This window comes from Manis pentadactyla, chromosome 1 (assembly GCF_030020395.1).
Source record: "Manis pentadactyla isolate mManPen7 chromosome 1, mManPen7.hap1, whole genome shotgun sequence".
Lineage (NCBI taxonomy): Eukaryota > Metazoa > Chordata > Mammalia > Pholidota > Manidae > Manis > Manis pentadactyla.
Window position 1 is genome coordinate 186267018 of NC_080019.1, and position 25256 is coordinate 186292273.

The window sequence follows — 25256 nt, forward strand, 5'->3', positions numbered from 1 at the left end:
CCAAGAAAACCATGAATAAATACTTGAGAAAAATATTAAGTCCATGGGCTAGAGCCTTTGAGACTTGAAAATATACTCAATTATTAAATTACGACAGCAAAGTCCTGTTAAGGAAGGAAGGTGTCACGAATGAAGTTGATACAAAATTAATACCGTTATTTTGACATACCATTAGACTAACAGCTTTATCAATAGAGTAGCCTGGCTTTTGCTGAAAGCAGTTTTCTTCGTGGAAAGAATTTTATAACAGAGGCAAATATACAGAAACAGTAACTAAAAAGGCTTTCAGAATATTCCCTTTAGATGTTATAGAATTGTCTCCACTGCGCAATAATTTTTCAAATACTTTTCAAAAACGTGATATAACTGAGCATCTTGTCTCAGCAGCAAAATGGAACAACTTGCTTTTGTCTTCCATGACTTTGCTGAACAATTTCCAAGCAAACTCTGGCTTCAAATACTGGAATGGGTTTGTCCAACTGAGGTCTGAGAAAGAACAAAATTAAAATTGAACAACTTGCTTTTTTCTTCCTTGATTTTTCTGAACAACTTCCATGGTAACTTTCGCCTCATACAGTGGAATTGGCTCATCCAACTGAGGCCTGAGGAAGAATGAAATTATTAGAAATGTCAGGTCAAGGGAAAGATGAGTAGAGCACATAGGACGATAGGTGACCAACTGAAAATATCTAGAGTTCAATTCCATTACTTTAAGTAATTCAAACAGCCTTGTTCATTACTCTCTCTACTGTTAAAAGTGGTTAAATTTCGAAAAGGAAAAATGCCTACTGTGCCTACTCTTTTTGGATAAAGAGATCCACTTTTAAAAAATTGTACTTTTCCCTCTTCTCATGTTGGGGGCTATTTCAAGTTGCTTTGGGAAAGGTGATGAGGAAAAGCAATGCGTGAGGTATGGTATGGCATGGAGTAAGGAAAAGCCAGGAGCCACTTGTACCTCAGGAAAAGCTTACTGGTGTACTACAATATACACTTTGAGAACAGTAAAGAACAGCTGTTTAAACGAAATAATAAATATAGAGGCAACGGGTATACTGTGCAAGCTGAAAAAAAAATGGAAATGTTCACCTTATCTCCTTGAAAATAGGAAAATAAACAAGAACAATGACTTGGTTACTTAGCGTACCTAAAAACACCAGTTGATAACTTCTCCATCACATCTTTTAAGATACGTAGCTGGAAAGATTGTTAAGGTGGCAATGTAAAGGAGACAGTATCAAATAAAACCAATACGCAGAAGATGCTAGGCAAGTCACCTTTTTTTCCTTAAGTTTAGCACTAACAGTTCAAAATTTCAGCTACAGAAATTCTGTAAGCTGTCAAGTTTACCTCTCAAAAAGGTTATAGAGAACTGATCTGAGAGAGGTGACATAACAGAGCTGTAACTTCTAAGGACAAGTGATGAAAGCAGTCAGGCCTAATGCCTGTCTTAAGCAATGACTAGTGTGTCCCAAATGGATGGCAATGGAATGGTGTCCGGTCAGCATTTTAGCACCATGGATACAGTATTTTTAATTAAAAGCAATTTTAGCACTTACGTCTCCTACTTTAGGTGCACATTTATTTACTAAACTGGCTAATAATAGGCTCAAAATTTCTATGCAGTAAAGTTAAACTGTGTATGTGTGACATATATAATTAATAGAATAAAGTTAAAATTAAAAAATATAGTCATTTAATTGAAATTATAAAAGGACTGAGAGTATATGTTAATTAGTAGAACTAGAAAATTATTTATGGCATATCATCACACAACTGGAGGGAGCTGTCTGTGAAGTCACAAGCAGTAACTGGCCCATGTGTGAACTGAATGAGGAAGGTTGCACAAGTGAGGACTAAAGTCTGATCCAGGACTTTAGAAAATGTAAATATAGAAAATATGAACATAAACCATTTTAAAGTTTTTAGAAGGACTGAAAGAATACTGATTCACTTATTTCCATATTGTAAATTCTCCACTTTTGTTAATGAAATGGCCAACAGTATGTGTACGTATATATGTATATGTGTGTGTGTGTACATACACACACATAAAAATGTGTATTTTGGATTTTTGAAATTTAACATCATTTCACATGATGATGTCCATGGATTTGTCAACTAGGTAAAAATAATCTTCTCACCGGGTGGTAGGGCAACTGAGAGAATTAACACAGGCAAAACAGCCAGCCTAGGTTCTGACATGCAAGATTCAAAACATCTTAACTAATGTTACTCTGAATACATGGCATTCTCTACTGTTAACATCCCATGATATTCTTAATAATTACAATGTTTTTGGATATTTATGTTGCTTAAACTTTAAAGAATTCTTTTAGGCAGTTAAAAATTAAGTTTATTTTCCGAATTTAATAGGAGAAAGTAATCAGAAATAGTTTAAACTCATATATTCACTACATTAAGGATATATTCTGGTTTTGAAATGTACTCTTTAAAACTCAACATATACAGTATATTAGTTAAATACTACTATTTGAAAGCTCTGAACTAAGTCTGTCATTGCTACTAGAGTAGGCTGGCTTTTTTACACATCACAATTATACACATTTAACAGGAAGTACAACATTCAGTGGAGACTAATGTAAGGCTATGCAAGGCTCTTCACACGAGTATAGTAACGAGAACTTATTTTTTAAAGAATTTCATTTTTAATGAAAACTTATAAAATTTTTACATAAAAAATTTTACCATGTGCAGCTGTCTTCAAAATAGTCATCTTAGAAATAAAAGGCTTATTCTTAAGTTGACCTTGCTATTTCTTTTGGAAATGCTTTCATATTCTCAAGAAAACTTTTCATTACTTTTAATAAAACAAGAATGATTCAGTTTCTTACCAGATTTGTCTTTGAGTGATTTACATTAAAAAAAAATCAAATCCATCTTCATTTAATAAAGAACTCTTAGCATTGATAGTCTTAAAAACTCTCCACAAAGTCTATTTTGGTAAGTATTCTCAAATGTTTTGCACAATGGCACCATCACAGGAATAAGGATGCATGCAGCCTCTCAAGGTGACATGTAATTTCCATAATGCCAGGTTAAAAATCAAGCAAATTCTTCCATCTATCTGTGGTTATCTGTCATTCAGAAATGAACAAGGCTGCCTGAGTATGACTCCTGTCCTGCTTTCTTGCTGTGTCCTTGAGCATGTATTAACTTTTCTATGCTTCAAATACTTCACCTGTGAAATAGGGGTAATAACAGTACTTACACCTCATGGGGCTGTTTTCATGTTTAAATAAATTAATACCTACAAAGCACTTGGAACATTGCATGCTCGGTGAAAGTTAGCTGCTATTATTATTAGTTATTGCTGTCACTATTAAAGAACTTGATGAGAGTACTAGGTAAATGTCAAGCCAGAAATTCAAATCACTAGAAAAAAGGATATAAAGGTATTTTCCCTGTTGTACATTTGACAAATTCCAAACTTCATCATTAAGGAAGGCCACCGTTGCTCCCTTGAGGAAAAGGCAATGGCTATCTGGCGGATCCAACTTGGACAGAATGCATAAAGACTGATCAATTACTGTGAGTTGGACAACAGAAAGATGATTGATACCTTGAGCCAGAAAAACTTCCAAGCAAATTAAATACTCAAATCACAAATAATCAGCACACAATCTTTAATAACAATATGTAAACTATAAGGTTTTCTTTTCTAATTCATTGCTCAAATTGATGGAACAGCTAGGTCAGGTACAAGGCCAATCTAAAGGTGATGGAGTGGTTGTGTGTGTGAGTTCATGTGTGTGATTTCTGGCTGCTACTTACCAGTCATGTTCGTTGTGAGGATGTCAGAAAATCAATGAAGGTTTAGTGTAAAGAATTAGAATATCTGCATATCAACCATGATAAAAATATTTAATTTGAATTCTATTGAGAAATGTAACTGGCAGACTATATATATATATATATATATATATACATATATATATATATATATATATACACACACACATATATATATACATACATAGTAAATTCCAATTTGATTAATTGGGAAATAGCCATAATTTTATATAGAAGTATTTTGTTAAGTCATGTTAACAATAATGTTTGTTGCTAAGAAAAACCTTATTTGAAATACTCTTAAAATATTCAGAAGTTACTACTTCTTAAATAAAGGCCTCTACTAGGCACTATTTCAACATCTTGGCCAACATGGAGCTACAAGTTAAAAAAAGAGCCAATTATCTTTAAGTATAGGGTATAATTCAGAATGAATACTAATTTAGCCACATCTTGCCTCAAAAGACTTAGGCATTATTCTTTGTTAATTACATCCTTTTGGTGTAAATAGTAATGCTTTATTATTTCTCATATTACCTGCAAGTTTTCCTCCGTTGTTACCCAATGGCCTCCAACACCAAGAAGTGTGATGATATCATGTTTATGGGGTAGTAGTTGTAATTTTACAGCTGGTTCATCATCTTTACTATATAGTCTCACTTACAAGGGAGTAGTTTTAAAAAAAGAGAAAGAAGAAATATATTTTATAGCAATCTAACAAAAATTTATTCTTCAGACTAGTTCTCTTTACTTTTTAATGTGGGAATGAGGAAGCATTTTTCTTAGAAAGAGGTAACACAATGTATCAGACAGACACCTTAAAAAACACTTTTTGCATTAAAACTGGTCATAAAATTTACTCTAGATTTAGTTATAAATGAAATAACTAAAGATAAAAAATCTATTTCCATTTGAAAACCAGGCAAGGTGACATAGCCCATAACTAAGTCTGATGATTTTAATTATAACATTGGTAGCTTTAATACTCTGGGAAAAGTTGACATACTTTGACATAATTATTGAAATCTTCATTTGAAAATTAATGAAGTATAAATTCACTTCCACTGAAAGATTTTTCTGAGTTAATTTCAAATACTGAAAATACTGGTTAAAAAGAAACACGATTGTCATAGTTGTACTTATCTACAGTTTTCATGATAAAGTATAAACTGTAACAAAGTAAACAGAATCCCTTCGCAGACTTGTGAAACTCATCCTAAAGGTGTGATGGCTAAGTGTGTACAGACTAGGTGTTAAATAGATATTTAACTTCTGTAGTTCAACTACAAGAGTTCAAGGGAAGTAAAAAGAACAAAATTGTGTGTTTTCCAAATAGAGACCACAAAAGTCTTCATCCAATAGAGGGCAGCCATACTAGCAGAATTGACCGAGTAAATATCTGAGACCTGAACTAATGTGTCTATCTGGGAACCACTGAGGAAATCATGTTTGTAGATTTCTTGTAGAGATATTTTAATTCAAATGCCTATACATTAAAGGTAACCATGTTCTCTCTCTTAGACAATGTTTACAATGGGAATAAAATGAAGAAGCTCCAATTTAAATTTTAAAAAGAAAAAAAAACCCAAACTAAACATCAATTTAATAATAATGTTAATAATTATTCTCTGGATTATATATATTTTTTTCTGAAACTTATTCATCACACTAAAAAAATAACACAGACTACTGATTTAGGAAGGTACCCACCTCCAGCATCTATGACAATGTCTACTCCTAGGCCACCTGTTTCTTCTAAACAGCTTTCAGCAACATGGGCTTTCCCATTAGATACATCAATCACTCGGGCTGTGAAGGACAGGAAATCAGACAACTGTACTGTTCTCCATGTGATCAAACAAACCAAAGAAAAAGAAAAGCATGTGTGTGTATACATATATATATATACTATATACACACTATATATGTTCTCTGAAATGAATAAAGTGGTTCAAACAACTATTGAATCCGAATTACACTTTTTTCATCTAACCCAATATTGGTAAGGATCAATTTAGATGAAGGGGCTGGTATATCCAATAACATAAAAATATGAGCATTCTGTGGATGTGTTCCAAGGCTGGTCCATTGACACAGGGGACTATTTCCTCTAGCTAAAGAGTGGTTGTTGCCAGAACTGAGAATCTATAAACCAGAGATACATACATATTAAGACATGAACTGAAAGATTAAGCAGTTTCTTAAGTATGTTCAGATTTAAGAGTTTAGAGCTAAAGAGTACAAAAAGTATTTATGTGAGATGGTACTTCTCTATTAAAGGCTGTTTTATCCTTTGTTAGCCATAGAAGCCCCCCACCCGCTACTCCTCCACTTGCTCCCCAAAATGAAGAGAAATCCTGAAGGCAAAGAAAAAAAATATGATTATTTTTAGCAGTTAGTGAAAATTAAACTAAAATATTTAACTGGTTGCTTTAAAGTATTATATTCACAGACCAAGTCAAGGAGAGAATAAAAAAATACCCTCAGTATTTGAACTGGCAAAATGAAGACATTTGTATTTCATTTTTGTTATCTTTTAACACGTTTTTAAAGAGAAATCTTCTGAGAAGCTGCTCAGATTCAAGGTTATCTTGGATTCAAATCCAAAGCGATCCAAGATTCAGGGGGTGGGGGAAGGGGGGGGAGGACCCAGGGAAGGGGACTGAAACACACGGGAAGGGCAGGGTTAACTCAGAAGAAACCTTTCCCTTCAACAATTCCATTCGTGCTTCCTCCCCACTCCATTCCATTTTCAATCTCTTCTCTTCCCCTTTTTCCTATTTTCTGCTTTTCTCCATGCCAGCTTAACCTTCCTTCCATTTTTTAGTTATCTCTGCCAGAAGCATAATGTAACAGTGGAAATAACAGGAGCTTTAAGGTTAGACAGGCCTGGCTTCAAATCCCATCCCAGTCCTTCTGGTTGTGTATTCTTAGACACGCTACTAAACTCTAGATGTGGTTTCCTGCTTAGCCAACACAGGGCTGTGGGAGACTTAGGGCGGCACCATCCATCTCATACTCAGTAAATCTTACTTCCCTTCCTCCTGCTTCCCTTACACTCTGCTCATCCTCTTTTTTCTCCTGTTAGTTTTTCCATTATTATCTTTTTCCTTTCCTTTTTCATTGTTTTCAGTCTCTGTTTTCATTCTCCTTTCCATATTTGTTGCTGTCCAGCTAGGTTCAATCTTTTCAAGAGCTCCTGTATCTCTGCCATGTCCTGTTCACCATATGCTCTATCTGACCTGTTTCTGTGTCAGTGGATCCTCTCCCTTCCTGACGTATCACAGAAAATAGGCAACTTTAGAGGTATGTCACTACGTAAAAGAGGCTGAGAAATATACAAAGTGATGCAAAAATCTGATTTACTGAGTTAAACTGGAGAGACACCAGATACTTTAAAGCTGTGTCAAAGACTGCCTAACTCAAACTTCGGGGAGTTGATAACCATGCGGCAAAGAAAAAAAACATTAAAAAATGTAGGTTTAAAAAACACATAATTAAAAAATTAAAACTATCACTTAAGTAAACTTGGATTTAGCACTGGGACTAAATGCATTTTAAGTGATTTTCATTTGGGATTTCATACTTTAACAGGTGCAGTTTTTAAGGTGATATCCCTTCAAAATTTTGTTTGAAAGTCTACTTACCTAGTGAAGGCCTGAGTCTTTCAAGGCGTTGTTTGTCTTCGAGGCTGCATGCTGTGGTGATCACTTTGGCTCCTCTGTGGTGTGCTAACTGGATAGCTATTGTACCAAGTGCCTGTGTGGAAAAAATTACACACTGGGTTTGCAGATGTAGGGCAGAGGCCGTATCTAACTTATTTTATGGTTGTTTAAGTAAGTATAATACTTTAGTGCTACTTTAGTATATTTTTAAATGCAATCTGATAGAAAAAGAAGAAAATATGGCCAAGTTCAGTAGGTGAGACACTCTTTGGAAGGGTGTGGTGGGAGGGACGTGTGCCACATGTTCTCCCAAGTCTGATCACAGCATGTCATTTCGGGATGGAGGGCCACATTCATAAACACAGCCTTGGAAAGAGAAAACTGGGCCTTTAAGGGCCTTGTCAGCATGATTTTCTAAGCAAATTATATAATACCTGTGGGAGTCTGGCTACCTCTCTTTGAAGATCAAAGCACCTCAAAAGCTCCACCCTTCTGCTGACCCGTGGGCTAAAGTTCAGGAAACACCACTGTCCTGATGTTGGACATCAGATTGAAGTAAGTACTGAAGACAGTTCCACCCTTTTCTCAAAGTAAAGAAGACTAAAAACATTTTCATCAACAGCCAGCTAGATAAGAAGGAATTCACTCCAAGCTTTATAACATTTTTTGGATTATAATATTCTATTTTTAATGTATTTTCAGTGTCTTGATTTTTTTGATGATACATTTAATATATTTAAATAAGCACATTTTTTATCCCGTGGGCCCCATCTATAAATGCAATATACTTTACTAACGTAAGTGTATGGGATATATAAAATGGGTAGAGTTTTGGGGTACAGCTTCAAAGACTTCATGAGTTATTTCAGGCTTTGTTTGCTAGGCATGAAGAAGAAATGGCTTGTCTGCTTTTTTAAGGCACTAGCAGATTCAAAATAACAAGAAACTAACCACACTAACTTTTATTTCCTACTGATAAAAGCTGTTTAATAAAATGGGAGTTTGGTAAAGAAATCAATGAATTAGCTGGTGGCAAACAATTATATTAGCAAATGGATGCCCTATTCCCTAAGTCTACTAGTACCTACACTTGCTCCATCCATTATCAGCACTGATTTTCCAGAAGACAGATGGGAAAGATAATGCAGGGCAGTATAGGCTCGTACTCCATCCCGAATAGTTCCAGCAGCTTCGGTCCATGTAACTTTTTCTGGTTTGTGAACTATCACAAGAAACAGGAGGAAACAATCAATCCTATTAGTCCTGCCTCCTGGACCCGTCTGTTTCTCCACTCCCACCATGGCCTTGGCCTGGGCCTCTACCCCTATTATCTTTCCCCTGTACTGTGGTTTCTTTGCTTCCATTCTTGCCCATGTATAACCCACCCGCAAAATACGACCAGAGTGTGTGTCCATTTTAAAAAACACTTTATTGTGAAATAAAACACAAGCAGAAAAAGACATAAAGCATTAAGTTCAGCTGGATGAAGAGATATAAAGCAAATATATAAGCCATGACTGTCCTGGTTGAGAGAGAGTATAGCTCTCACCCAGCAGCCTCGTCTCTCCCACCAGAGGTCACCACCATTCCTTTTTTGTTTTTTAAATCAAGATATAACTGACATCAGTGGTCACCACCATAATTTCTTATTTGCCTTCATAGTTTATCACTCAATTATGCATTCCTAAACAATACAATTTAGTTTTGCTTCATTTTGGACTTTACCTAAATGGAATTGTACCATGTGCATTCTTTTCTATCTTGCTTTTTTGCTTAACATTGTTTTTAAGTCATCCTTTTTCTTGTACATGTGGCTATAGTGTTTTCTCTTTTGTCATCTTATGGCACCCTGCCATGTGAAAACCTTTTCATTTGGTTATCTGTTCTCCAGCGAGGAACATTTGTGTTATTCTGTTTTTGGCAGTTATAAACAATGCTGCTAAAAATGATAAAAGATAGTGTTATGCTGGTGCATGTTTCTTTAGGATGTTTACTGAGGAATGGAAATCCCAGGTCCCAGGGTATTTTACCTTTGACTTTATCCAATCTAAAGTGACTGTATGAATTAACATTGCCATAGAAATGTATTAGAGCTCCTATTACTATGGACATTCTTGTCAACCTTCAGGATTATCATGCATTTTTACCAATCATGAAGGTGTGTGATTTTTTTTTACTGTGATTTTTAATTTTCTTTTCACTCACTACCAAAGAAGTTGAGCATCTTTCCATGTTTACTGGCTATCTAGAGTTCCTTTTGTGAAGTACCTGTTCAAGTGTTTATCAATTTTTCTATTGTTATCATTTTCTTGTTGATTTACAGGTATTTTTTTATATATTCCAGATGAGTCATTTGCTTGTTTATGTTATAAATATTATCTTTATGGGCTTCTCTTTTCAATCTCTTTAATGGTGTCTTTGAGAAACAGAAGTGTCAGAATGATCTTTTTAAAAATATAAACAACATTCTAACACTTCTCTGTTTAAAATTCATCAATGACTTTCCATCGCACTTGAAAGAAAATACAAACTCCTAACATAGTTTAAAGATTTCTATTCTATATGATCTGACCCTGAAGCTGCTCCTTAATATGTTTAATTACTTATTATTTTTAAAGTTGCACACTACATGTGATTTTTTCACAGCACAAGCAAACCTTCCTCATTTTACCTAAAATCAACTTTATAACACTTTTCATAGTCTTTACCAGCTCTGATATATATTTTTCCTCTAGTGGGAAATCAGATGGCATAGCACAGGACAGTCAGCACCGCACTTACCAACTAATAGTGCCATCTAGTGTGGAAACACTGTCCATGCGCACACGGCGATGTTCAGACAAACAAGGAGTTAACAGTAAAACACACCAAACATCAGGTGGTATCACACACCGCAGTTTATTTCCTACCCAAATCTTTAAGATAGCTATTTCTATCTTAAAATATCTTTACTATCTTTACCCTCTTTTACTGTTTATGAAATGGGATTCAGGGTAATTAATTAATTAGTCTGGGGCCACATAACAAGTAAGTTTGAATGTCTGACTATAAAGCACATTTACTCTATCAGCACATGTTCAATCTATATGCAATTTACTTACATGGAGATTTTTGGGAACATTTTCCATCATAAGAATTGGGACTACTTATATTTTCATTAAAAATCCTAACAAGAAGTTCTTAAAATTCGAACAGGAATAAAACTAGTTAGATAGCAAAGGCTCTAAAACTGCATGGTTAGATGTGGTTTAAATAAGAGATCCTTGCTTTTGTGTTAGATGCTCCACAAGTATTTGCATTATAAAAACTTAACAAAATAAATAAAGAGCTATGTATGGATTAACAATAACAGTGTATCAGAACCAAATAATTATAATTTCAACTCTACTTTAAGTCCAAAGAAATAATGCCAAAAATATGTGCCAAATTTTTAATGAAAAAGTTATTTTTATTTTGACCGACAGGCTTGGGAACTGAAAGCAGAAGAGTTGGAATAATTACTCAATTTTTAACTCTTATCTTCAATATTTTACAACAGGATTGATAAGACGTTTTGGGGAGAGTTGTTTGGAACCTCATTCTTCGGTTTGGTGAAAGAAAAGACTTATTTGAGGGTTACTAAGTGCTGAATTTCCATTAAAAAAAAAATAGAATAGGAACTAAAATAGGAATCCATTAATCTTCCCCTGCCAATCTCCAGGGAACATACTGAAATTACTTCCTTTTTCACAAAACGTTGGAGCTGCAGCAGAGCTTAGAGGTTATCTAGTTTGACATCCCTTTCATAGCCAAAGTAAACATGCCCAGGGTCTTGCCTAAAGATCACACACAGTGGTCATTCTTAAAGTACTTATTTAAAGAAACATTTTACTGTATTTTCTTTCTCAAGGAATATCTGCAATTGTTTTCTCTATATATGTTCATGGATTTTTGGACTATAATCATGCTGATTTGTAGGAAGATAAAAGGTCATTTGTGTGGCTTCCCAGTCTTAGCTTAAGCTTTACAGCTAGGAAACCGATGTTCTAGTTTGCTTTTCTCCATTTGGCCCATTTTATCATCCTCCAGTATTCGGCAATGCCTAAAGGGATGGGCCTTTTAGTAGTGTGTGTGCTTTTTTTTTTTTTATGTTTTACTTTTTATTTTGGTATCATTAATCTACAATTACATGAGGAACATTATGTTTACTAGACTACCCCCATCACCAAGTCCCCCCAACAAGCCCCATTACAGTCACTGTCCATCAGTGTAGTAAGATGCTGTAGAATCACTACTTGTATTCTCTGTGTTGCACAGCCCTCCCCGTGCCTGCCCCATTATACATGCTAATCGTAATGCCCCCTTTCTTTATCCCCACCGCCTTATCCCTCTCTTCCCACCCACCCTCCCCAGTCCCTTTCCCCTTGGTAACTGTTAGTCCATTCTTGGGTTCTGTGATTCTGCTGCTGTTTTGTTTCTTCAGTTTTTTTCTTTGTTCTTATACTCCACATATGAGTGACATCATTTGGTACTTGTCTTTCTCCACCTGGCTTATTTCACTGAGGCGTGTGTTTTTTTAATAGTTAACCTTCTATAAGAATTTAGTTTAGGGAACTCAGTCAAAGCTCAAGCCTGGGAATCCAAATCAAAGGTTTTAATTGACTGAATAGTTATAAGATTCTCAAAAGAGCAGGTCCAATAAGGCCCAAGAAAATCCTGGGGGCAAAAATAGTATAGTTTCTGGAGAAGGAGTCAGTTGTGGTCCTCTAAAGATATCTTACTATCTGCACAGTATCTATCTAAATAACTATGGACCAGACTTTCATTGCATGAAGTGACTTACTTATATGAGCCCCAAAAGACTGAGCTGCCACATACCCAAGTAATGCTCATGTACTCTAACCACGTCACAAAGTCCAGGGTCTTCAGAATCCAGGGGTAAGATTCCTGTCGATTAAAACAAGACACTTAAGGGAAAGAAACAATCTCAGTATGAATTCATCCCTAATGAGATGCCAGTAAGTATCAGTTTAAATTTTGGTCAGTGGTATTCTGAGGAGGAGTCTAGGAATTACTAATGTGGGGAAGGGAGAGACTGCAGAAACATGGAAGGAAAGTAGATAGCTCATTTTCTTACATGAAGCTCTATCACCTGTACTCTTCTTCTCCTTCTTTCACCTCTGCGTAATGGTAAGGACGACTGCTGATGTACAGAGCCAAGTTAGAGTATTGCAAGCAGGGCACCTAGATTCATTATTAAATAGTCTCTGATGCCTTCCCACAGTTTCATTCTGTAAGATACCCCAGGAGACTTCCAATAAACTCCCATTTTCCTCTAAACTAGTCTAATTTTATCTTTGGTCTAATACAAAAACAATCTTGACTATACAGGGTCACTGACATCTTAGCCAGATAAAAAAGGTAAGACAGAAATAATAAATTCTCCAAGAAAATATGTGAATAAAAGGCAACACTGTAAAAAGCTGATGAAAATCTTCCTACAAATCTATTCTTAACAGCTTTGAGCATGCTGTAATGTTAAATATTTTCTGAATTTATATGAATATATTCCTATGAATATTTGCACAGAGAAATGGTAATTTCAAGACTACCACTAAAGCCATATCTCATATGTTGTTCGACTGTCTCAGATACAGGTATAAAAGTATGCATATTTGCAAAATAGCATGGACTCTGGATTAAAAAAACAACAACAAATGTTTCTAGTAAATTTTTACTTTTACAAGACTAGTAAGGGAGCAGCCCTGTAAAATTCAAGTTGGGTTTGGAGTGGAGCTTCTGTATTAGCGACGTCAGTCAGTAGTCTTCAAGCAGATGCCCTGTGGCTTTTCCTGTCTCTAGAGTCTCCAGTCCAGCCACAGACTGGTGTCCTGTCAGGAAGGGGCTCACTGAGCACAGCACAATGTGTCATCTTTCTCTCTGAATAATGTTAGAGTCAAATACTGAAAAGCTTTAAATGTTCTGCTATTGAGAGCAGAATCCCAATTTTCTTGATCAATGGGTATTTGAGAGCAACTTCCCGAAATCAGGAAAGTATTTGAATATGAAGAAAAGTCAAAATAAACATTAATAATTGTCTAGAAAAAAAGATATGACAGTAAAACAGATGAGTTCAAATAGCACTATTAACTGTAACTTACCAACAACTTCATCATCTGGTTGAAAGAATGTTACCTTGCTTCCGACTAAAGAGTGGAGAAAATTAATAATTAGTATCATGAGGTCATTAAGTAACTATTATTTACCTATTAAATCAAAAGGTCCACATGTTTATAAAAAGCCACTGATTCAGAGAAAAGGCCAAGAACTTCCAGGACATTGTAATGGTCTATAAGGACTACTGAACAGAACGCTTCAAATCTGGATTGTCTATAAAATTTCTACCAAATCTGGGCCATGTGGCTGTTACCACAGAGAAGGACATCACTCTACTTAGCAAAGGATGAAGGATTAGAGGAAAATAATGCACTCCCCAGCTCCTATGACGATCACATTGCTTTCCACCCTTCCTGCGGCTAGCCCAATCTTCTACCTTTATTTTAGATGCAGAATCTCAAGACACACCACAAGGAATTCTGGTTGAGTCACATGTAAAATTACTTTGATTTGGGATTATGCAAATAAATTCAGACCAATGCCAAGAAGTTTTTGGGAACTATACAGAAATGATAGTTACATTTTCTCTGCACATAGAAAGAAAAATCCCTTACCATCATTCACAAATCTTTAGAATATTTTTGTTCAGTTACCAAGGGAAAGATGAGGAAAAAACCAAATGGTTGAAAGCCGATGTGTGTCCAGCATTTTGGTGTATTACCACATTTAATCTTCACGGCAAAACACCCATGTACGGTAGGTTATTATTTACTCCTATTTAACAGTCAAGGAAACTGAGGTAAAGCAGTTAAGAAAGGAAGAAACCTGAAGTCTGGAGTGGCCCCTCTGGCTGGCTGCCAGCAAAATGGCCCCAGAGTTCATTTGCTGGTGCTCAGCAAGTAACTCTAAATCTGATATTCCTACACTCATTTCCTCTTCTTATACTTTGCCTTTTCTCTGGATCCCTCCTGTGCCATCATCCCCCAATATTTTTGGCTTCTGATCCACTGTACTTTTCTTTCTGTTCTGCTGCTGATCCCTCCCTCCTGGGATCATTCTGATTCTTGTTTCTTGGCTTCCTTCACACTCCTTTTGTTACTTGAATAGAGGCCATGTTTGTATCTCCTCCATTTCTACTCTCTCCGAGTAAACTCATTAACTCTATGACTTCATATATAACCTACATGCTGATCGCTCTCCAATATGAACATTTCCAGCACAGATCTCTTACCTTTGAGCTTAAACTCACATAATTGCTTACTAGATATTTCCAGTGAAGTCACTTATGGACTTTGAACTCAACGAGCATAAATTTAAATTCACTATCTTCCTCCAGGTTGGATCCTTTTCCCTTGTCAATTGGTGCTACCATTTCAGACCTTAAGCAGAATCCAGTAAATCACTCCTGGCTTTTATTTGCTTTTAATAGACCTGTTCCAGGCAATTATTAAGTCCTGCTGATTTTACTCACTCAGCATTTCTTGAACATACCCCCCTTCACCTCTGCCACTGTCTGGGCTATAAACTTAGTCATCTCGTTTGTTGGTTAACAATCCTATCGGTCCTCTTGCCAACAGCCTGGTTTCCCTCAAAACTACCCTTCCATATGGCTACTCTAATAATCTCCCTAAAACCCAATCTGACATATGAGGCTCATTATGGCTCTGGCCCTTGTCTGCCCTCTGCCTCATTTTTGGGGGGCAAGGAATCAAGCGTTTATATCATCATTTAAATATTTTATTATCTTTTATTCTGCTATTTTTGATGGAGAATTTTCTTTCCCAAATGTTTCTCTTCTGCCATGTCTTTTGCCTCCAATACCTGCCCAGAATTTATGTTGCTCCAGCAATACCAAATTCTGTAATTCTTACATGTATCACATTATTACTTGCGTCTTTTTCTTTGCTCATGATATCCTCTCTGCTGAGTGTGATTCTCCTCCTGCCTGCCTCTTACTGTCTGGCTAACTTACCCAAGAAGCCCTTCCTGTTTCTTTCAGCTGGGTGGGGCACCTCTTTGGAACTTTCATAATAATCTGCTTATACGTGTGTATCTGTCTTCCCCTAGATAGTGAACTCTTTGAGGGCGGGGACTTTGTCTTAGTTATTTTCATATACCAAGCACTTAGCAAGTGCATATTAAACGTGGAATGAAGGTTGGGGTGAGGATTTAAAAATGTGTAACTGCTGAATCACTGTGTTGTATACTTGAAAGCAGTATAATATTGTATAACAACTATACTTCAATAAAAAAAAATGTGGAATGAATCAATGAATGAGACTGACCATGTTCTGGCTATTATAATTCTTATTTTTATTTTCTGAGAAGAAAGAAGAGGAAATGAAATTATGATTTAGCTATGGGCAAAGAAAACATTGAGAAAGAACAACAATTATAGATTAAAATCACAGGTAAAACTCAGTCAAACTCACATTACGTATTCATTCACTCACATATGCAGAAAGAACAAGCATATACCAATTGATCATGAACTACCTGTTGGCAGTTGAATATGAAAAGTAGGTCTATTTAGGTACAAATTATTTCAAATTCCATTCTGTATGTTAGGACCATTATTTACTAAATAAAACTTGATTTTTAAAAAAAATTTAAGGCAATCATGAAATCTTAGTGGTTATTTCTTCTCAGAACCCATTTATGGATGATCAAATCACTTAACTTTTAAAGGCTCAATTTAGGCAAACTTAAAAATTGAATGCAAATGTGGTTACAGTATAAAAATTCTGGCCCAATGCCAACTAAAACAAGTATGCTGGTTTGTAAACATAAAAAGGACAACACTGATCATTCTACTCAATATGATTACTTATGGATTTAAATATGTAATCCCTAAATATTTATCAAACTGTATTAAGTTCTTCAATTATAAAACACCAATTAAGTTCTATTTTCTTTTTAATTAAAAAAGGAAAACATTTATACATAATTATATTTTATATTTGAAGCAGTGTGTATAATGTGTTGGTAAACCAATTAGTTACTGTCTACCTTAGAAAATACAGATTTCTTTTACCGTAGAAAATGGGTATTTATATCTGCAAACTTACCATCTAACACAATTCCAGCAATTTCTCTCCCAACAGGGAAGAAATCCCTCTCCATCTTCATTTCTGCCAGAAGCTGCATCATGATAAAGGCTGTTTAACGTCAAGAATAAACCCTGGCCTCTGCTCATACACAAGGAAAGCAAGAGCAAAAATCAAACCACAGAAAGAGCAAATATGAATTCAATTTTTTGGAATTAAGACAGAGTAATAACTTCACAGAACAGGTTTCTCTATACAGCAGAAAACCGAGTTTGCTGAGGAATTGATATGTAGGAACTGATACGTTTATGTTAAATGACAGTTGATATGCAGGACTTAGGTATGAGTATTATTGTTCCAACCACCATTAACATCCTTTATTTAACATTTTCTCTGTGGCAAATATGAAGGGAAATTATGGTCAAAACACTTCTTGGTTGGCTAAACACTTTTACTAGTCACCTCAATCTGGAGTGGAGTTTGGAGAGGACATCATTCAATAAGGGAGATGTGGCCAATAAGAACAAAAGGTTCTCACTCCCATATCCTTTAAAATCATCTGAGTGTTTCTCACAAGTCTTGGGTTAGGGGGCAGGTAGGAAGAAGTGATGGATGTACATAAGGGAAAGTCCTGTATAATTTCAGATTGGAGGTTTTTTTTTTAAAAGGATAAATTATTTATTTTTTCAGAAATGAGCATGTGTTAGATTCTGACCAAATTAAGTACTTGACTTTTAAAGTGACAGAGTATACATAGATAAGACTGTAGCTCTTGACACACTTTTATTATACTACTAGAGATACAGAACTTATTTATAGATATCGTAGTATTTTAGGAGCAGTAAGAAAAAAGTTGAAATAATTCTCTTGTATAATTCCTTTATTTTTGATCTCCTATATATACTTGATTGCCAGAAAAGTCTCCTTTTCAGTACAAAACTTTATACTTTTTCTAAGATGTTCATACGACATTCTTATAGATAACTGGGTGTTTTCAGTCTGTCTTTTGTGCAGCTTTTACAGAGCTATCCTCATGGTTTTAGCAATTACATCCTATGTCCATCATTGACTATATGCATTTTCTTACATTACCACACAGTTTTCATAACTGTTATGCTTAATGGTTGGGCACCATTTCATTAAGTCGATTTTACTATAATTTACTATTTATTTTTGTTAGACATGGAGATAAATTTCCTAGACTAGGATTTTAATGGGTTTTTCATAGTTTTAAAAGAACACCTGGGAAGGGCTAAAACACAGAACTCTGCAGACAAGTAGTAGTAATAGTAGTAATATTCCTGGTGAAAGGACTTTAAGGCATCTCACTAATTCACTTCTCAAGTCATGTTCATGTTAGAGTTGCCTAATAGAAGCCTGTAATCTTGGTCCATATTTCTCTCAATGTGACTTTTCTGCAGAAAAACTTAGATTCTAGAATGCTGGGGACATTTTAATCCAGTAAGTTAAGGGTTCAATAAAACTACGGTATTACTATTTATAAAACTGAGTAAATGGACCTGGCTCTACTTATCTTGGCACATTTAACCACATTAATACACTATTTGAAGACTTTTCATCTATTTCATAGTCAGTCATGGAAGATTATTGTGCAGTGATTGAGGTTGGTGATTTGTGTGTGTGTGTGTGTGTGAGTGTGTGAGAAAGAGAGAGAGAGAGAGACAAAGAGAAATGATAAGCAGTATATATACGAGCCCTATCTGAAGACATTACCTAGAAATACTTATACAATAGTTAATAAATAAATTACTTGATTAGGTTTCTCATTTCTATTTTTAATATATTTAATAAAGGTAAGTTCTTCCTTGGTTATAAGCCTTGGTAATTATAAATTCTCAGCCTTTCACAATGTAAAAGAGTTCATATTTTCATATAATAACATGTAATGCATGACTTTAACTAGACTAATAATTTATCTTAATGTAGGAATATACACAATTCACATGTTTTCACTGGCTGTTCTATTCTTCTAAGGATGCTTCAGAAGTCAGTTACCATTATAATATAATTGTGTAGTAACTATACTATGAAACTCTCATTTGAATTTTAGCCAAAATAAAAGCAGCAATACCTTTGTATTTATCTGGCTCAAAGCACAAGCTTTCACTTGAAGTTTTACATAGTTATCCTCTGTAACAGGAAGGTTCTCCTAGGACCAAATGATAATAAAATAATTATACATTTCTTTGAGAACACTGCCTTTATGTTGTGAAAGGTTTCATATATAATTGAACAAGATTAAAAAGACTCCAAATCTCACAGTTAACTAAAAAATCTGTAAGTAATCATCTGATACTATGAATAAAAAAAGTAGAAAGGGAATTTTGGGATAAAATTTTTAAAAAGGTGTAGGATACTTACGTTGAAAATGCACTCAAAAACTGACATGGATATATGTGTAGACAATAAACTTAGGATAAGAAAGCAGAGCAACAAGTAATGTACTTTATTTCAATCTAAATAATCTCAAAGCAGAGAACCTTCAACACCTACAGGGATATCTTTATACATACAACATAGAGACTTTACTGATTTGCGAATATTCTTAATGCTATAAATGAAGTTATTTAGTGTCATTTAACTTAAACTTAAACTTATTTAACATCTGTCTGGACATTTCAACATGCCCCATAGGATTCTGGGGTCAAAATATAAACTTAATGGAACTTAATTACCCTTCCTATTCCATACCCAGATATAACTTTAGATGCAAAAATATTTCTCAGGCACTTGATGTCATCTACCTATATTATTAAATATGGTATCACCTCCCCCAAATAACCATATTCTACCACCAAATAATTAAAATATTCTCCTTAACTCCAGATATAACCCCAAATTAGATCAAAAGCTGGCTAAGAATATCTACTTGCACTGCTCCTCTTATGGCCTATCATTGACGTAAACACAATATTCTGGGATTATCTTTTTAATTTTGGATTTGATATTTGATATTATAGATACAAAAATATCTATGAATTTGTGAACCTGCAGATTATTCTCCCTGAGAGCCAATCAAACCTCTTAGACCTTTATCCTGACCCAAAGTAGAAGCCAAGCTATTTGAGATTTAGAATCTGAACTGATTTTGTAGTGAAAGATTAACAGAAAAACTGGATTATGTTCACGATCCAGAAATTCTTATTATTACTATGAAACACATCTAGCACTTAGTTTTCATCCCTATGTATACTATGGAATGGTTTCGGCTTCTGCAAGCCTTTCAATCACCAACATATGAAAATTCCATCTGTTTAAAGTGATTAAACACTACAGACCATTTAAGGCTTAGTGAATGAGATAAGTTTGCAAAGCTCAGAAATGAGTGTGGAAAATAATGCTTTTCTACCTTTTTCATTTCACACTAAGAGAGAATGTATTCTTTGAAATATGGATATGATCTGAACATTCACTTTATTGTACTGTGGTATTCAGACTAAGTTGAGTTATTTTGCAACATACAAGACTATCAAGGTTGTTGTGTTTTCCTAATATCTTTTATAACACCAACCAGGGGAATTAAAAATTCTTCTGTAGCAACTCTTTTAAAAATATAGTTATACTATAATATGGACCATGGTTTTCATATGGGAGTAAAGGAAAAGTAATTTGTAGAGTTTCATTTAAGTAATTTCCCCTTACTTAGTTCCACTCAGAGTAACTTACAACAGATCATTGAAAACTGAGTCTATTACATACAGAAAAGATACTATCTTGTTTCATTTAATGATTCAATAATTTTTCTTACCCTTTCTTGAAATACAAATGTTATTTCTTCGTTTGTAGAACTCCGTTGAAAATATAAGCCTTTCATACCTAAAAAAGGAAGAAAAAAAATACACATGAAATAAAAATGTCTTCCAGATCAAATGAGAGGAAAAACTGAAAATTGTGCTGAAGGCTAAAATGACAACTATAAATGTAGTATTCAAACAAATAAATTTAGATAATAGTTCTTGAAAATGATCAAATAAGACTATGCAATAATCTTGAGGTATGTGTCTTAATGAGAATGGGTTTGGAGTTCAACCTTTCACACAAAGGTAAGTATATGCTTAATTTTACTTTGCTATTGAATAAAAATTACTAGATGCACTTAGAAAAAAAAACTTATGAGAAGTAGAGAGCTCAATTTTAATCACCAAAGGTGCCATTTAAAGGTCTTTCAATGTCTTAAAAAAGACCATTTAAAAAAGGAAAAACTGACAGTTAAGAAACTTGTTGAAATTGTGTCCCTAATTCTTCTGTATCAGTTTATAAACCATTTAATGAAAATATTTAAACCTGTATTCTGTGGACCTCTTGAAGCATCTCTAAGGATTCTACAGATGTTTCTTAAATTTTCATAGTAATTATATGGCAAGGCTATTTTTTAAAATGGAAATTTTACAGAAGTATAAATACCCATAGAAAAATGCACAGATGCTAAGTGGATAGCTTGCTGAATTTTATAAAGTAAATATGGCTGTATCACAGCAAGGAAACACTTCACCATGAGAACTCCAGATGCTCCTGTTGTGTTCCTCTTCTAGTCACTACTTCCCCTTCCTAAGGATACTCAATATGTTGAGTTTCAATAGCACAGATAAGTTTGGCCTGTTTGCAACTTTATATAAATGAAATAATACTCCGTTATGTCTGGTTTCTTTCTCTCAGCATCGTATTTGTGAGTTTCACTCATGTTGTTGGCTGTAGTTGATCTAGATCACTTTCTCATTGCTCTACACTTACATGAATAAATTACTATTTATCCATTCTACTATAGATACTTGATTGTTTCCAGTTTGGGCTTTTGCAAATTATCTTATTAAGAACATTTTTGTACATACTTTCTGGTGAAAGTAGTATTGTTGCATTCATTTTATGGATAAGGAAACTGAGTCTTACAGAGGTTAAGGCACATATCTAGGTCTCATAGCACCAGCTGGGCCATGGCTGGGACAAACGAGGTGCTACCCACTCCAAAGTCGTTTCTCTTAAAGGTTATATTTAACGGTTTTCTACAACTAGATTCTATATCCTTTAGTTTAGGGTAATTATTATAAAGAACTTGTTGAAAGAACTAGATACATAATTTGCAGGGCTCACTGCAAAATGAAAATGTGGGGAACCTTGTCCAGTAATTATTAAAATTTCAAGACTGTGATAGCAGAGCATTAAACTAAGCACAGGTCCCTGAGACTGCAGTCCAGTGTGACTGCACAGGTCCTACACCCACAAAGCCAGCCTCACATGTTGAATCTTAGTGGATCTAATGGATTTACATGAGGAGCTTTTACTGATCGGTTCAGTAATGGTTGCTACTTTCTAGAATGTGATAATCAAATGCTGGAACTAATAGAAATGAATACACATTGAAGACATATATGGAACTATGTATGTAGTATGTATCAGCAAGTATATAAAAACAGGATGAGCTAGGTGAGATCATTAACTAACACTTAGCTTTTGGTTGTGGAAGCTGTATGTCAGTGTGTTTGTTGGGATGGTAGGGGAGAGGGGAAGAATCTAAGCATCGATACACAGCAGCTATATATTCCCTATACCATAAAGTCTAACCTCTTTTCCCTAGCTTCCAAGACTGTCTAAAAGCATACCCACTGTCCCTAGTCTATCTTACCCGTCCCCCCAACGCTGCCCCATTTTTCTAACATACTCTCTTTTTGATCTGGTCAGTATGACTTCACACCATCTGGTCACTGGTCTCAGGGCTTCCAGGCACTGCTTGTTCTCTGAGACTGTGAGGTCCTTACTCTACAGACTACAAATGAATATTGCTCAAGTCCTACTCCCTCTCTGAAACCACCAGCAATGATACTCAATCTATCCCATCTGTGCCATGCTTCTAGCTTTCGTTACATACTAACAAAGAAAACCTGGCCTTATTCATATACTAACCAGAGGGTTTTCCCAGCTATTGCCTAGGAGAATCAGTAACCGTTATTATGAACTATAATTTCTGCTTCTACACAGTCTAGAGCTACTAGATTTGACTTTTCAAGAAATGGAACAATTATATTTCAACCCCTTGATTTCAAAGCAGATCACTTTGTAATTCTGGAAGCCACTGTTTTCCCTGCCCATTTCAGCTTAAAACATGGCCTGCCTCTCAGATCATCAGTCATGGACCTCATATTGCATGTATCCCAATTTCAGAGACCCTGGAAGGTAACTCTTTGTACACCTAGGGTCCCCTAGACAAACATTATATACATAATAATGCCAATATTTTCAGTCAGATCATCCTAAATAGTTTCTCCAAATTAGGTTAAAATTGGCCTGGCTAGTAAAATAAAGTAACGATTAGTTGGTCCAATAAGAAACCATTTAGGAACAATAATATCCTCTAACTTACAATTGGAGTAAAGAAGTGTTTTTTACAAAAGTGGCCAGAATAAAACTGAGAAATATTTACTTGTTTTACAACCCCAAAAAAGGAATACTGAGTAATTAACATGAAGAAAATGGTAGAATGGATGGCATTCAAGGTCCACACAGTTCTGTAGACATTGGTCCAGATAAAATGAAACAGCCCATTATTTAATTAAGATTTTTATTGAATGTAAAGATACTTATATAGAGGAATAAAATAACTGAATATCTTTTAAAATAAAAACATAAATCAAAATATGCAATGCTTATTAAGTGCCATTTCCAAGAATGAATGTCATTGATTTCAAAACTATGTATTCTACTGTTTCCTTTATCAAAAAGTGTTACCTAAAACTTTTAAATGAAAACAAACCTGTTTAAAAATGTAGGCTGATAAGCCCTAAAAAAGCATAAAGATTTTATTTTTTCCAGCTACGTCACTCTTTAAATATGTTTGACATAAGTCCACAAATTGAGGGTTATGTTTGTAGTATTTAAAATTTTTATAATGGTCACACATTAAGCCTACTCAAAATCTTGAGAAACAAATAATAAGACACCTATATAAAATAATCTTTAGTACAAAGCAGAAAAAGGAATTTGTATAAATTAAACACTTGAATATAAATAACACCTCAAGAAAGTAGTCAAGAAAAGTACTAATCTTTTAAGAGATTTCTAAAAAAATCATTGGGAAGAAATGTCAAGTGGTTTCATTTTAAATTTATAACAGCAACATGAACTCCACTTGCTCTTCTCTCGCTACATTTAATCGCCCAAGGAACTCATCTATTAATAATTGTAAATAAAACCTCCACAGATCATTCTTTATCTACACTTTCAGACTGAAAGTGTTCTGAGTATCCAATCCACCTCAAATTCAGCAGACATAAAACTGGACTCTTCAGTCATCAAGGATATCTTAAGAGTCTGTCATAATTCCTTCCTCTGTATTAAGTCATTGATCATAAAGCTTCCTTTTCCTTTATGATGTCTTGGCTCACCTGCTCAGTTTTTGTTTTCACGGGTGGTCAGCACAGGTGATGCTCAAATTTCTCCTTCCCCAACATCAACTTTGCAATATTGTGGCCACTTAAGGTTCAGAATTCAGTTGTAATGTTGCTAACCCATCCTCACTTTTATTTTAAAGAAAGCAAAGATACACTGTCAAGCAGTTAGGCTACAGAAAAAACAGATGAAGTAAATGTGGCCCCATATGCTTATCATAATGTCAGGTGCACAGCATTATGATACTAGCTGGCTGGATTGTACAGGGTAAACATTCTGTTATATTGAAGAGGTGACTTAATATTAAATTGTAACAGTGCCCTTACTCAATTGTGAGACTTTTCATACATGTCCACATATCAAATCAAGAAGTATGTCAAACTGCATGTCCAAATATTGGTTAAAAAAAAAGGTCCACACAGTGCCTGCACTGGGGCATGGGTGGGGACTTGGTAATATGGGTAAATGTAGTAACTACATTGTTTTTTCGTGTGAAACCTTCATAAGTGTATATCAATAATACCTTAAAAAAATTAAAAAAAAAAAAAAGGTCTACAGAATGTAAATTAGTTCAACTATTGTGGAAAGCAATATGGAGGTTCCTCAAAAAAATACCATTTGACCCAGGAATTCCACTCCTAGGAATTTACCCTAAGAATGCAGGATCCCAGTTTCAAAAAGGAATATGCACCCCTATATTTATCACAGCATTGTTTACAAAAGCCAAGAAATGGAAGCAACCTAAGTGTTCATCAGCAGATGAATGGATAAAGAAGAGGTGGGACATACATACAATGGAATATTATTCAGCCATAAGAAGAAAACAAATCCTACCATTTGCAACACATGGATGGAGCTAGAGGGTATTAGGCTCAGTGAAATAAGCCAGGCGGAGAAAGACAAGTACCAAATGATTTCACTTATCTGTGGAGCATAAGAACAAAGAAAAAACTGAAGGAACAAAACAGCAGCAGACTCACAGAACCCAAGAATGGGCTAACAGTTACCAAAGGGAAAGGGACTGGGGAGGTTGGGTGAGAAGGGAGGGAGAAGGGGAATAAGGGGCCTTACGATTAGCACACATAATGTAGGGAGGGGGCACGGGGAAGGCAGTATAGCACAAAGACAAGTAGTGATTCTATAGCATCTTAGTAAGCTGATGGACAGTGACTGAAATCAGGTATGTGGTGGGGACTTGATAATGGGGAGAATCTAGTAACCACAATGTTTGCTCATG

General features: G+C 35.0%; 1 protein-coding gene across 5 annotated transcripts in view; it reads right to left on the reverse strand.

The window, feature by feature from the left end:
- The window catches only part of CRYZL1 (crystallin zeta like 1), a 29160-nt gene that overhangs the window by 371 nt on the left and 3533 nt on the right, over window positions 1-25256 (reverse strand). Inside the window, exons 2-13 of one of the 5 annotated variants that reach the window (XM_036880223.2) lie at window positions 20388-20455; window positions 18711-18788; window positions 16640-16712; window positions 13616-13660; window positions 12333-12401; window positions 8564-8697; window positions 7458-7569; window positions 5521-5619; window positions 4348-4469; window positions 3410-3515; window positions 1145-1190; window positions 522-602 (exon numbers count right to left, since the gene is read on the reverse strand). In XM_036880223.2, the coding sequence (XP_036736118.1) occupies window positions 522-602; window positions 1145-1190; window positions 3410-3515; window positions 4348-4469; window positions 5521-5619; window positions 7458-7569; window positions 8564-8697; window positions 12333-12401; window positions 13616-13660; window positions 16640-16712; window positions 18711-18788; window positions 20388-20453 (1031 nt within the window). In that variant the 5' untranslated portion in view covers window positions 20454-20455. Of the gene's footprint in view, window positions 1-54; window positions 603-1144; window positions 1191-3391; window positions 3548-4347; window positions 4470-5520; window positions 5620-7457; window positions 7570-8563; window positions 8698-12332; window positions 12402-13615; window positions 13661-16639; window positions 16713-18710; window positions 18789-20387; window positions 20456-25256 lie in introns of those variants that run through there. The other 4 variants (XM_036880225.2, XR_008998380.1, XM_036880230.2 and 1 more) reach the window with 4 other exon arrangements.